The sequence below is a fragment of the Ursus arctos genome, unplaced genomic scaffold, assembly GCF_023065955.2.
Source record: "Ursus arctos isolate Adak ecotype North America unplaced genomic scaffold, UrsArc2.0 scaffold_23, whole genome shotgun sequence".
In the NCBI taxonomy this organism is placed as follows: Eukaryota; Metazoa; Chordata; class Mammalia; order Carnivora; family Ursidae; genus Ursus; species Ursus arctos.
Window position 1 is genome coordinate 7,926,417 of NW_026622908.1, and position 13,682 is coordinate 7,940,098.

The 13,682-nt window shown below is 55.1% G+C and overlaps 1 protein-coding gene across 1 annotated transcript in view; it reads left to right on the forward strand.

Moving 5' to 3' along the window:
* The window catches only part of OTOG (otogelin), a 94,567-nt gene that overhangs the window by 42,501 nt on the left and 38,384 nt on the right, over positions 1-13,682 (forward strand). The window contains 7 exon segments of the mRNA XM_048213871.1: positions 1,445-1,561; positions 2,270-2,426; positions 5,188-5,214; positions 7,571-7,738; positions 10,291-10,569; positions 12,545-12,662; positions 13,363-13,442. Of these exon segments, the coding sequence (XP_048069828.1) occupies positions 1,445-1,561; positions 2,270-2,426; positions 5,188-5,214; positions 7,571-7,738; positions 10,291-10,569; positions 12,545-12,662; positions 13,363-13,442 (946 nt within the window).

The following is a 13,682-nucleotide window of genomic DNA, read 5'->3' on the forward strand; positions in this document are numbered from 1 at the left end:
TGAAGGAAGTGGGAGTAGACTGGTACTTGAAGGCTGTATTTGGAAAGATGAATGTATCAGAGAGGCCTCTGAGAGGGAAGACAACTTTAGCAGAGGCAGAAATGAGGAGGGTATCCCTAGGGCTTGGGAGGTGGCTGAGGCTCCCAAGCTGTGAGCTATGGGGGAAAACAGCACTGAACTGACAGCAAGAGACCTAGGTTCTTGTCTTGGGTCATCGGGTGATTTGCTGGGTGAACCTGAGTAAGTTCTGTCTTCTCCGTGGTCTTCTGAGGGAGCTGTGCCAGGAGAGGGATAGAGACTGGATTTAACCTCATGACAACTCTGATCAGTGACAAGAGGTGGCCTGGAAAGCTGTGTTGAGAAATATCTAAGACTTGCGTCAGGCTCAGCTAGAAGGAGCACTGTGATTGATTAGTTATGTCTGCCGCGGGTGCAGCAGCAGACAGTGGTGATATGAGTGTTACATATTTGCCTTTCCCGGACTGAGTCATCTTAGGTCCTTAATTCTCTGTTGGAAAGTAGACAAAGTTGAACTTAGGTAGACTGAGGTCAGGGGACAGTCATGGCTTAGAGCCCAGTGTAATACTGAGGTGAGACAAGACTGTCCCTGCTGCCTCAGAAGAGTATGCTCTGGCCCACGCCCATTTTAGAGAAGCAGAGAAGATGACTAACTTTTATTGCTCCCCTCCTCTGACCTCCTGCTGTTCCTCTCTTGATAACCCCCTTGGGCATATCCTGGGGGCTCCGGTGAGAATGTAGGACTGATGGAGGAGGTTCAGCAGACATTGGGGCCGTCTGTGTTAGTTATTAGTTATCTCTAGCTGTGCAATGACATTACTACAGACTTGGCAGCATTTAACCGCTCACGTGATTTCTGTGGGTCAGGAGTCGGGGTGGGGCTTGACTGGTTCTCTACTTGGGGTATCACAGGCTCAACCAAGGTGTCAGCCAGGGCTGGGCTCTCATCTGGAGGTTCGGCCAGGGAGGTATCTCCTTCCCCACTTGCTTGGGTGGTTGTCGGCAGCATTCAGTTCCTTGCAGCCATAGAACCGAGAGCTTCAGTGTTTTTGCTAGCTGTTGGCCAGAGGGGACCCTCAGCTCCTAGAGACCACTCACCATTCCTACACGTGAGATTCCCCCGCATGGCTGCTTGCTTCCTCACAGCCACCAAGGGAGAGACTCCAGTGAGATGGGCTCTATCATCTTATGTAACATAAAAATGCAGTCGCAGACACATAACCTTGTCCATCCTATCACCTTTGCCTTCTTTTGTGAGTTTGAAGCAAGGCATAGGCCCTTCCCACACTCCAGGGAGGGAATTATACACGGGCTTGAACCTCAGGAGTTGGGGGATCAAGGGGGCCACTCTAAGATTCTGTCCACCACACCAGGCAACAGGCATTATGGGGGTAGGGAGATCCACAGTCCTGCCTTTGCTTCTCAGTGCCCAGACACCCCTGACCCCTGGGACACATGTGTCCTGAATCCTCTTCGAGAACCATTTGCCAGAAAGGAGTGCAGCATTCTGCTCAGCGAGGCGTTTGAGACCTGCCACCCTGTGGTGAGTGGACCCCAGCCTCAGCCCCCCTGAGCCCCTTCCCACCTTCCCGAAATCCCTTCTGCTCTCAGACCGACCCCCCATGCCTGGGGAGGTCTAGAAAGGAGAGCCACCTCCGCCAGTCCCCTGCCTCCGGCCTGCTCAGATGAGCCTGTCCTGTTTCCCCAGATGACCCAGGACAGCCAGACAGCCAAACAGCTTCCATGTCTTGTTCAAACCTATCTCAATCTGGCTTTTCCTCCTGGTGAGGAAGTTATTCTGCACAGTGGACACAAACCCCTCATGCCGTGGCATCGGCCTGAGGCCTGTTCTGCCCTCCGTGGAGACGGATGGGAGCTGGGGCTTAGCTCTGCGCGGCACCGCCCAGGGCCTCGGAGGCTGCCGTCGGCCTGGCCTGGGCTGTCTCTGGCCCTGGCTGAGAGTTCATGCCCCATGTCTGTTTCTCAGCCTCACTCTTAGCCTCTGGGTCCAACAGCACAGGCCTGGGGAAGGCGAGAGCCTAGTTCTCAAAAGTGGGGTCTGCCTGGGCCGTGGAGCTGTTTCCCTCTGAGCTGGCCACCTGTCTGTCCTCACCCCTCTCGGGCAGCTCACCCCAGCCCGCAGTCCCTTCATGTTGATGCTGCTCCCTGACGCTAGGAGGCATCAGCTGAGAAGCTGGAGGGCTAACCTTCGGGAGCTGTCCTCTGACCTCTGACTTCTGACCTCCCCCAGGTCGATGTCACTTGGTTTTACTCAAACTGCTTGACAGACACCTGTGGGTGCAGCCGGGGCGGTGACTGTGAGTGTTTCTGTGCCAGCGTGTCCGCCTATGCCCACCAGTGCTGCCAGCACGGGGTGGCTGTGGACTGGCGGACCCCGCGCCTCTGCCGTGAGTATACAGACCCATTGCCCAACGTGGGGGGTGCGGGGCCCTCTGTGGGCAGGCCTGGGGCTGCCATCACCCTGGCTGGCATCTATGGATGACTTGGTACGTGCCAGGCACTGACTGGTTTGCCTGTATCTTTCACTGAATTCTTAAAATAGCCTATCAGGTAGGAGTTCCACCCTGTTCCACACTTGGGAACAGGTTAGACAGAGAGAGAGATGGAGTAACAGGCTCAAGGTCACACAGCTGAGTGGCGGAGCCCGGGCTCGACTTCAGATGGTCTGGCTGCGAATCTGGGCTCTTAACCACTTTACCAGGGGCGTCGGGAGCCCCGGGTTTCAGACCCACAGCTGCCCTTTGCAAGCTGTGTGGCCTCAAACAAGTCACCCCGCCTCTCTGGGGCAGTTTTCTCAACTGAAAAGTAGGAATAGACCTGTCCCACCAGGTTTGGTGTGAGGATCACATGGAAGAGTGAATTAAAAGCCTTTTGTCAGCTCAAATACACAGGCCCCATCAGAGGCAGCATGAGACACCAGTTTATTTAGAGCACTGGTGGCTGCAAAAGCTTTGGGCTGCACGCTCCATCCAGGAAAAAATACTTCAAGCATGCATTCATACACATACATAGATAGGTGTGTGTGTGTATATATATGTATTAGTAGTATATATATATATATACATATATATATATGTATTAGTAGTATAAATGTGTATCATAAAACAGATACAAGAGTAAATATTTTAAAAATGAAATAAACTATATAGAAAGTTAAATTATTCATTCCCTTCTTATTCGATCCCGCACACCGATGATCTTCCTGCACCAGCACGCCTCACTTCGGGGTGCAGTGGTTATCACACAGGCTCTCGGGCCAGACTGTCTGGGTTCAGGCCCAAGCCCCACCCAGCGGGGTGACCTGGGGCGCGTTCTTCACACTCTGCCTCGTACGCGAGGGTTAAGGGACCCGTCCCTCCCTTGCGGGGTGCTGTGAGATCCCTGAGCTAGCGCACGCGAGGCACTGGGCACGCGCTCTGTGCTCTTGCTGAAGTTGCTGTCATTTCTCACGGGGACGCGGGTGCTGGACTGTCCTGAGCCCTGAGAGCTCCAGGCACGATGACTCTGGGAAGAAGATGGAGCAAATTCTCTCTCTGGCCTCCCTTTGCTTGGTGTCCTCTGAGACCCTTCCACTACGGAGGTTCTGTGGCCATGCTCTGTGTCTCAGATAGAAATCCTTCATGAAAGAGAAGGGAGCATAGACTCACCGAGGATCTGCTCTGTGCCCGGCCCGCGCCCGTGCCTTCTGTGCATTAGCTCGTTCGTATTTAGGGCTAGGGACACCTCACCTAGGACACAAGATGTAAGGGGGCACCAAAAACTCAGTAACGGAGATAAATCACATTTTAAGGTAATATTTTAAAAAAATCAAACAATGAAAAAATATCTGTGGCTTTGATGAACAAAATATCAAAGTTTTAAGTAATGACAGGGTCGATAGTATTGATTTTCCCTTCTGCCTCAGGATCCAGTGTGGCTTGGCAAGGCGCTATCATCGATCCTGTTCTTATTTTAAATTTTTGATATTTTGTTCATCATGGATATTTTGCATTAATTTAAAAAATTTTGAAACAGGGTATTAAAATAGTATGTATCTTCATTACTGAGGGTTTTGCACGCAAGGTGAGCACTTGCCTTGCTCTAGGCCGGGACTTGCAAGTCTGTGGGCAGATACACCGGGTGGTCCCATATTATAGAGCAGGACACTAAATTTCAGAGAGGCTGAGTAACTTGTCCCAGGTTGCACAGCTGAAGAGTGAGAGAGATGGAATTGGAACTCAGGTCTGACTCTTCCCACTGACCTGGTACACGCTTGAAAGCACAGACTCCGAGATCTAAATTTCTCGTTCCGTCTTCTGAGTCAGCACATGAGGAGAAGTGAGTCCTTTCCCATAGCCGCATGCCGGGTCAATCTCACTGCTAGTGCTCTTTCTGGAGGCCAGTGCCAAATGCCAAGAGACAGTGTTGATCACAGCGTTTGGGGTATGGGGTGGAGTTGGTGGCGCTCTTTGGACCATGCCTAAGAGTGACGGAGGGTCCTCCTCAGCCTTCATCCCCGCTCTACCCAACTGGCTTCTCATGGCCCTGCTTCTGGCGTTCAGTGCCCCTGCAAGGTCCCCAGCTCGCCCCAGTGGACTCAGGAATCCATGGCTGAGGCGCCCGCCCAACACGCTGTGGTGCCGGGCTGGGCCACTAGAGGGTGCGCGGAGCACACACTTGGAGGAGCTTCTGGAAACCTGATGGAAACTACACCCTAGGGCCTGAAAGAGCCTTTGATCCTGGAAGCCCCTGGTTCCCTTCCACCCAATGTTCTTGAAATACCAACTTCCACCTTGTGCTTGCATTCCTCCAGGACCTGCTAAAACATTTGTGATTGGAGTTTCCACTCCTTGATTCTAACCTTGCCCTTTGGGGCCACACAAAATGCCCCATTCTGTCCAACACTCATTCACTCATTCGCCCATTCACTCATCCATTCTGTTCAGTACATGCTGAGTGTCTGCTCTAGGCCAGGCTTTGAGCGTTGTGCCGGGGACACAGACAGGATCCGTGGTATTTCCTGCACTCTAAGATATCTGAGTCCAATGACCATGCCTAGATCTTGGAGTTTGGGAGGCAGGCCAAATCTGGGACAGCTGGGATGCCAGGGGCCGTGGCACTGCCCATCTGTTCCAGGCGTCTCAAGAAGTCTTGTTCTCTCTCTTGCAGCGTATGACTGTGACTTCTTTAACAAAGGTAAGCCCATCTTCCCCAAGCGGAGCCTGGGGGGCTGAGGTACTGCCTGCCCCGCCCTGCTGCCATGACAGCATCAGCTGGCCCTGGAAGAGCTGTGACATGGTGCGAGGAGGGACCCCACTGTGCGGAGAGAACTCAGTGCAGAGGCCGGGGGCGCCCCGGAGCTCTGTCTCCAGAAGCTCCTGCAGCCCCTCTCTCAAGTCCAGGCCACGCCAGCTTCCCGGAAGTTGTTCTCACCCAGGGCAGCTTCACCAGGAAGTAAAAACCCCATTCCCACCCATATGCCATCCTAGGGCCTTCGCAATCGCTCTCATCAGGCTCATGGAATATTGTCTTGGGTCTCCTGAAGTTTTGAGTGGGGAAGGCAATTGCAAACTGCTCTTTCTGAGGACGGCTGGGGCAAAACCTACAGCTTGGCTCTCAGCCTGTCAGATTCATCTTCAGATTTAGCCAGGTCACAGGGTTCCAGGCTAGGCTCCAACTTCTGCCTTAGCTAGGGCGAAAGCACGGGTCGCATCTAAAGACCGAAAGGCTAATGTCCAATGTTAGAGCTCATTATTCAGTTTAATCACTAGGGTCATGGCCAACAGGGTGGGAAGTCGGATCTTGGCAGAGTTAGACGCTCATCAGGTCCTTGGTACCATTCACCTTTGACTTCTGAGCACCGCTCCATCCCCTTCCAGGCACCATGCCAGGAACAGGCCTATGTGGGTCTAGGCCCAAGGCTCTGTCCTCAGTTACCTGCATTATCAGATTTGGGGTTGAGACGTGTCCTACTGGCAGAGTACAGCAGATGAAACGGAGGGGGACAGACTAGAGACCAGGATACCGGTTAGGGGGTCTGCGAGCTGAGAGCTGGACCAGGGTGAAGCATGATAATTCAGGGACAACAGATCCTCCAGAATGGGAGCTCCTAGGGACTCCGGATGGCCAAGGGCTTCCTCCTGGCTGTGAGAAAGCTTTCCCTTTAGGGATGAATCTGTAACAGGAGAATCACAGTCCCCGGGACAGGCAAGGTCTGTCTGACATCAGGCAAGACATTTCAGCAAGACAGCTCTGAGAAGAGTCTTCTCCCTTCTGTGGCATTTTCGGTGGCAGTAACTGGCAAAGGACAGGCTGTTTCTAGCACCCTCCACCTACTCATAACCTACCCATCCATTCGTTTCTCTGCTCTTCTACCAACACTTTCTCTGGTTCAGGCCCTTTGCTGGGTGCTGGGGAATCAATGGTCAGAGGCCTGTCCCGGTGGTGGGCTGGAGCCGGCTCACACTCCCCCCTAAAGTCGCAGTGTGTTCCTAACTCCACATCCAGCTGGTAGTTTGAAACCGACCACCGCCACGAGCATTCAGTCCCTGGAAATCAGCAACCGCTACAAAGCGGGGTTTTGTTTGTTTGTTGTCACGCATGTATTAGCACAGCGCTGCCTGCTTCCCATCTGGTCCAGGAGACAGGTGTGGACCCACCATAAAGGTCCTCATCACAGGAGCTGTGCTCGGGGCCCGCCGGGCTCCAGGGGCTGGTGGAGCGCAGAGGAGGAGGGATGACGTTCGTGTGTGGCAGGAGAGGGTGCAGGGAGAGCTTCGCCGAGGAGGTGACATTTGAGCTGGGCCCCAAAGGTTGAGTAGGCGTTTGCCAGGCGCAAAACACGGAGGACTACTCTGAGTGGGCGGACGGCATGAGGACAGGCGTGAGATAGAGCGCAGCACAGCTCTTTCAAGGAAGAGCTAGAGAAGTTCAATGTGCAGGGCAAGGGTGTGGGGAGGCTGCTGGGGTTTGGGGTGTGAGGGGTCCCTGAATTCAAGCTAGGCTCTTGGATTCCATCCTGAGGGCAATGGGGAGCCATTGATGAGTCCCAGCAGGGAGTGTGGCTAGAAAAGGGAGTCGGGTACCTGTGGGGAGGAAGCACTGATGTTGGGGGGCACACTGGAGGCACGGAGGTTGGGTTTAAGGCAATTGTCTAGGAAACTCATGGCCCTCCCCAACCTATACCAACAACAGTAGGAACCCAAGAGACACAAAAATGACACATTTGAGACAAGTAGGTAAACAGTGATGTTGAGCCTGGGACTTGCCAGCCTTCATCCCTCAGGCAGAGACAGAGGTCTCCTGTGGGTGGCCCTGTTCCCAGGTTTCCTGTGAAATTATTCGGGCACTGTACGGAGGGTCACTTCCCATCAGGGACTGACAGCCTGGAGTTCTTGCCCCTTCCTTCTGATGGAATCAAGCTCCCTGGGCCCTGGGGTGAGGGAAGCGACTGAGAGTAGCTCTCGTACCCTCTTTTCCCCACCTCTGGCAGGATGGGAGGTGGGCTAAGGCCCAGGGAGGCAGGCTTCACGCCTGGGCCCCTTCTCTCCAGCACTAGGTAAGGGTCCCTACCAACTGTCCAGCTTGGCTGCTGGCAGTGCCCTGGTGGCCAGCAAGGCGGCAGGCGGTGCCATGGTCCTCGTGCGCGCAGACGACGTGGCTCCAGGGGACATTGTGAACTTCCTGCTGACGGCTGCACTATACAAGGCCAAGGCTCACGGTAAGGCTTACCTCCAGCCCCACAGCAGCCCTTGGCAGAGGGAGGCAGTTACTAGAGGAGGGCAGGATGCCGAGGCCCTAAGCAATCTGCAGTCGCTGGAGAAACGTGGGGCTCCAACAGGTGCCCCCTTCCCAGCTGAGACAGGCCTCTGGGTCAACTTGTTAGTCTCCTCAAAGAGACACCTTCCATTTTCTCCCTGGAAAAAGCAGGGAGGCCAAGGTCCAGATGTAGCTTTGTATCTTGCTTTATACCGTTGCTGTGTTCCGATCAAGCCTGGTGGCGACATCTGCTCCTTCCCCTCCCTCCCCTCCTCCCCTCCTTCCTGCCCCCAGTCCTCTTTCCCCTCTCCCCCCCTCTCTGCCTCCCTTCCACCCTCTTTCATCTCTTCTTCTTCTTCTTCTCTTCTGCCTCCTCCCCTCCCCGCCCCTCCATTTTTGAGACTGGATAGACTCTTAAGTGCCAGAGAGGAGCTGGCTGATACACTGACTGCTGCAGGGCTCGCTTCTGGGATTGGAGGAGCAGCTCTTGACCGGCTCAGGTTATGATCCTGAATTCTGGCACACGCCTGGAACCAGCCACAGCCTCCTGGGCCGCACATAGTCCGCAGACCTGACTGGCATCGCTTTAGTGGGCACTGTCCTCCCTTCAGAGTTCGGTAGTGATGAAGCGGGGGGCAGGAACCTTACCCAGGGCAGAGGGACCCCTGGATGGCATTTTTGCTGGGCCTTGGACCAGCCAAGGCCTCAGTTCAGCCAGTGCTGCTAGTCTTTCCCGGGGCCGTTTGTGTGTGTCGCAGTGTGCGTGACCACTGTAATCAGCATTTCTGCCTCCGCATGCTGCTGGCCCCATCTTATCAGTGTCTCCCTAACCACAAGGATGCGGCCCATCCCAGCATCAGCTGGAACCAGGACCCAGACACTTCTCATGGAGTTCACCCCAGTCTCAGAAAGTCAGTTCTCAATTTCTCAGGGTCTGCAGTTCACCTGGTTATGAGGACCTCTCCCCACCCCATCATCCCTCCTTCCCTGCCTTTCCCCCTTCCTCCATTTCAATGAGCCCCACTCCCAGGCCAGGCACAGAGCTGAACACTAGGGCCTCAGGGATGGAAGAGACCCATCCCTGTCCATCGGAAGTCTGCAATCCCATCCAGGGGACAGACACAAGATATGAGCTTGATATGACCGTGCCTGCTCCTGGAGCCCATCCCTGGGGAAGACTGTGCGGAGGCTAAGACCCTGGGCTCTGGCCTTAGCCTACCTGCTCTCCTAATCCCACCTCCCTCTTCCACCAGCGGTGTGACTCTGGGCCTCACTTCCCTGGTCTGTAAGATGGGCGTAACAAGATCACCCCCGCTAACCTGTTATAGATTTACTTGTTTATGATGTTTCTCCTCCTCCCACTTGTAACTTCCATCAGGGCAGGCATTTTGGTCGTTTTGTTTCCTAGTATGCCTGCAACAGCGCCTGGCACGTGATAGGCCCTCAGAAAGCACTAGCTGCTGAATGAATGAATTTGCCATCTCCCAGGGCCCTCTTGGAATGTAATAACCCGGCAGATAGAGGGCTTGCTTAGCATCTTGCCTGGCACATAGTAAGTCCTTGATAAATGGCACTTACTGTTATTACCGTCAACAACGAATCCTTCCTCCGGTTGCTTCCTGTCTCCTCACAGCTTCTCAGGGAGGTGGGACAGGGCCACACGGGCGGGGAGGAAAGACACATCCAGCCCCATGCTGGGCCTTTCACCTGCACCATATCGTTTGCCCCTCATAACAGCCCAGGCACGTGAAGTCACTGGCCCGCCTCACAGCCAGCCGTGGCAGGCCGGGACTCCTGGACACCTGCTTGTGTGGATCCGGAGTTATCCACCCAGCAACAAGCCCCACTTTCTAGAACTGGGCCTTTGTGGACACAGGAGAGAGGATAGCGGAGACCAGCTGTGGGGCTCAAGGCTAGCCCCTTCATCTCTCGTTTTCCTATCTGTGGGTTGGACTCCACATCCCCTCAGCCTGTCAGCTCTGACCCTCTGGGATTCGGTGTGGAGCAGGACCAAGCTGGGGTCACTGAAACCTGTCAAATCAGCACCCCCCAGCCTGTCCAGTGTGTCCAATAGAACGTGACTCTTCCACGGCAGCCGTTTCTGTCAGTCTATTCACTGCCGTATCCCTAGCATCTAGAATCCCTCCTGACATGCAGAGGGTCCTCCAAAGGTTTACAGGGGGGGGGGAAGGAGGGAGGGAGGGCGAGAGGGAGGGGGGGTGGGGAGAAAGGAGAGAAAGGAAGGACAGAGGGAGGAGGGAAGGAAGGTGGGAGGAAGACACCTCCCCGAGGTTTGGCAGCTGGCAGCTTCTCTAACCTTCCACTTCCCTCAGGGAGAGGTGGGGTGTGCAGAGGGGCCTCCAGCAGGCAGAAGTAGGTGGGCAGGCACGGAGGAGCAGGGCCCAGCTAAGCCGCAGGGCGGGTTACTTAGTCACTGAGTGCAGACGCATGCCAGGCTCTGGCCCTCATCTGGACCCCTCTCTGCGCTCACCTCACCCCCCTGACTCTTTACAGACCCGGATGTGGTGTCCCTGGAGGCAGCGGACAGACCCAACTTTTTCCTGCATGTCACAGCCAATGGGTCTCTGGAGCTGGCCAAGTGGCAGGGCAGCGCTGCCTTCCACCACCATGCCTCCTTCTCACTGCACCGGGGGACATGGCAGGCAGGCCTCGTGGCCCTGGAGTCACTGGCAGAGCCGGGCTCCTTTCTTTATGTGTCGGGCCCCACGCTGGTCCTGCGGCTGTATGAGCACACGGAGGTGTTCCGCCAGGGCACGTTCTTCCGCCTTCTGGGTAGGTGTCCACCCTGCCATCACCCTCAGCCCCTCCCCAAACTGCCCTTCCTGCCCCCTCCCACCACACCCTCCCAGCAGCCCTCAAGATGCAGAGTTCTTACTCTCCTGGCATGGGGAGACCACCCCTGGGTACTGCCCCTCAGATGGGAGGTGGCCCGACCTCCATGGTGGCGGCCTAGGGAGCCGTGGGCTGTGGGGCTTGGGGCCCAGCCAGCTTCCTGGGTCCTGCCTACACCCATAGGCCAATTACATGGTCTAAAAATAGGGCAGCCTTTGTGGACGCGAGGTAAGAAGTGCTCCTGGCCGCAGCTTGCAGGGCCCACTGGCTCAGGTTTCTTGCTGATGGGGACACATGCCTACCCTGTGAGCTCAAAGACCGCCCCCCGGGCACCAGGCTGAGGAGCCAGCAGTCTCCCTCTGTCCCCCATGGGAGGCCCAGCACCCTGGGCAGTGATGGGCCAGCTCCACCCCCTTTCCAGCTAAGGCCCGTGGGTTCTAGGGCTCTGCCATACCCCCGCCAAGTGGGTCTGCCCCCAAGTGCTTGTACTCTGCTCATACCCTGGAGGAAGTGTTCGCAATTCCTCTGTCACTCCGGGCAGGCCTCTCTGTCCTGCACGGGCACGTGTATGTTTGTGCCTGTGAGGGAGCCTTGTGCTGCATGAATGGGTCTGTTTCCACACGTGCACAAATGTATCTCCAACCCCTTCATTTATCACCTCCCCCACAAGCCAGGCCTGGGCCAGCTCATTCTTCCATTCCGTGGCCATCTAGAGAGTCCACCGATGAGCCCCGCCCACGATGGATTCATCACTGGCTATAATGGCAGGACTTGTGTCCCTTTCTGGAAGACACTGAAGTAGAGTAGAATAAAGCCAGACTTTGAAGCCCGACAGACTTGGTTTCAAATTCTGACCCTAGTCCTTGGCACTTGGAGGAGAGCTCCCCACCATCCAATTCCGTACAGTGGGGCTATTTGCCTCGTAAGATTGTTGTGAGGATTGATGGCATCTCACGGGCTTTGCTCCGGGCTGGGTTCATAGTAGGTGTTTCGCAAATATAAGTTCTCAGGTCTGGTCTCAAGGATATAGAAAAGCAGGTTTCTTCACAGTCGTCAGTGCAGGGGGATAGAAGACTCAGGAAGGGGCTGCCAGGTGGGGCTGCTCCCTCCGGCCTGTTGCAGAGCCCACCCAAGCCTCCCTGCTCAGATCATGCTTTCAGAGACTGGTTTCGCGTGCTAAGATGGTCTGGGGTCTTGTCTGCCTCCACGTCCCCCACTGCCAGCTTTCCCTGAGGATTCCTCGTCCGTCAGGGCACTGGCCACAGGACCTTTTTTTTTGAGGGCATCTCTCCTGGGAGAGTTTAATTTTCCCAGCATCTTCTGTGCCTCAGTTTCCTCATCCATCCATGGGGAATAATGATAGTGCTACATCATAGGATTCTGGTGAGCATTAATAAGGAAATACTTGTGAGATGCTGAAAGTCGTAGTTGGTGCCGTTTAAGAGTTGGCTGTTGTGTTTGTTGCTGTTACTATTATTCTCAGCCACCAAGGCTGCAGGGCAAGCCTGGCCATCAGGGTCCCAGGGGAGCAGGGTGACAGGGCAACCTTATGGAGAGGATCGGGGGGTCCCAACCTTCTCTGGCTAACCCTCAAAGCCCAATGGCCTCTGCCTGCTCTGTAGCCCCCCACCCTGGGTTCTTAGCCCCCACTCCACGTTCCCACAGCCCCAGCCCAAGCATCCCCCCAGACACTGACTCCCACTCCCAGAAATAGTTTCCCCTTAAGTTGGCTTTTATTTTATTTTATATTTTATTTTATTTTTCTTTACTTTCCCTGCACGTGTCCATTTGTCTCTTCCGTGGAGCAGGGTGGGGATGGGCCGTGCTGGGATTACCTGTGTGTTCGGTCACCTGACCCTGAGCTGGTACCCAGTCTCACTCAGTCTCAGGGCTCTGGGGCGGGTCACCTTTCCAGATGCCAAGCCCTCAGGGGCTGCCTACCCCATCTGTGAGTGGCGTTACGATGCTTGCGCCAGCCCCTGCTTCCAGACCTGTCGGGACCCACAGGCGGCTAGCTGCCGGGACGTGCCAAGGTGAGGGGCGTGGAGTCAAGGTGTGCACATGAGTGCATCTGGGCATACGCGTGTGTGAATGGGTGTGTAGTCTGTGGGCAGAGGCATGGGCATGTGCTGAGGGTGTGAGTGTGTGCTCACGTGTACTTGTGAATGCATGTTTTGTGGGTGTGCGTGGGTGTGTGTACCAGAGGGAAGCTGACTTCCGTGTGCGTGTGTGAGTATTGATTTGTGTACGATGTGCCTGCAGCTGGGCGCTGTGCGTGTTCGTGTGGGTAGACCAGTGTCCGTGGGCTGCACACAGCTGTGCATACGTGTGTGTGAGCCACATGCCTCTGGGTGTTGGTGCAGCTGTGTGTGCACGAAGGTGGATACGCTCGTGTGTGACAGTCCGTGTGGATGTATGTGTATCTGCATGAATGTTTTCGAGTCTTGCAGGTGTGACAACGTGCCTCAGTGCAGACTCATGGGAGCGTGTGTGCGTGTGTGCACAAGTGTGTGCATAACTAGACCTTGTTCATGTTTCTTTCTGGGTCTGAGGCGCAGGAGTGTGCAACAGCGTGCAACATGAATGTTTGGGTATATGTGGCCCTGTACACAGTGTCTCTGGGGATTCATGGGACATGTGTCATAAAGAGGGATGAAACTGTGCTCCCTCCAGGTCAAAGAGATGACGCCCCCGTATTTCAGACTGCTAACTGGCTTCCTGCTCTGTCCTCAGGGTGGAAGGCTGTGTGCCTGCATGCCCCACTTCCAAGGTCCTAGATGAAGTCACACAGAGATGTGTCTACTTGGAGGACTGTGAGTGGCCTAGATTTCTCATTTGTCCCTCAGATTTCCTCTAAATCTCCGGCGTCTTCTTTGTCCAATCATGCCCAGAGTCCCCAGGTCCCTGGAGAAGCAGGGTCAGCATTGGAGCCTCTGGAAGAGACCTTTAGAGCAGGCAGGGACCTCATCCAGTCCCGTCTTCCCATTAAACAGAGAAAAAAATGAGGTCCAGAGTGGAGAGGGGACTGGCTTGGGGTCAGTACAGTTATAGGT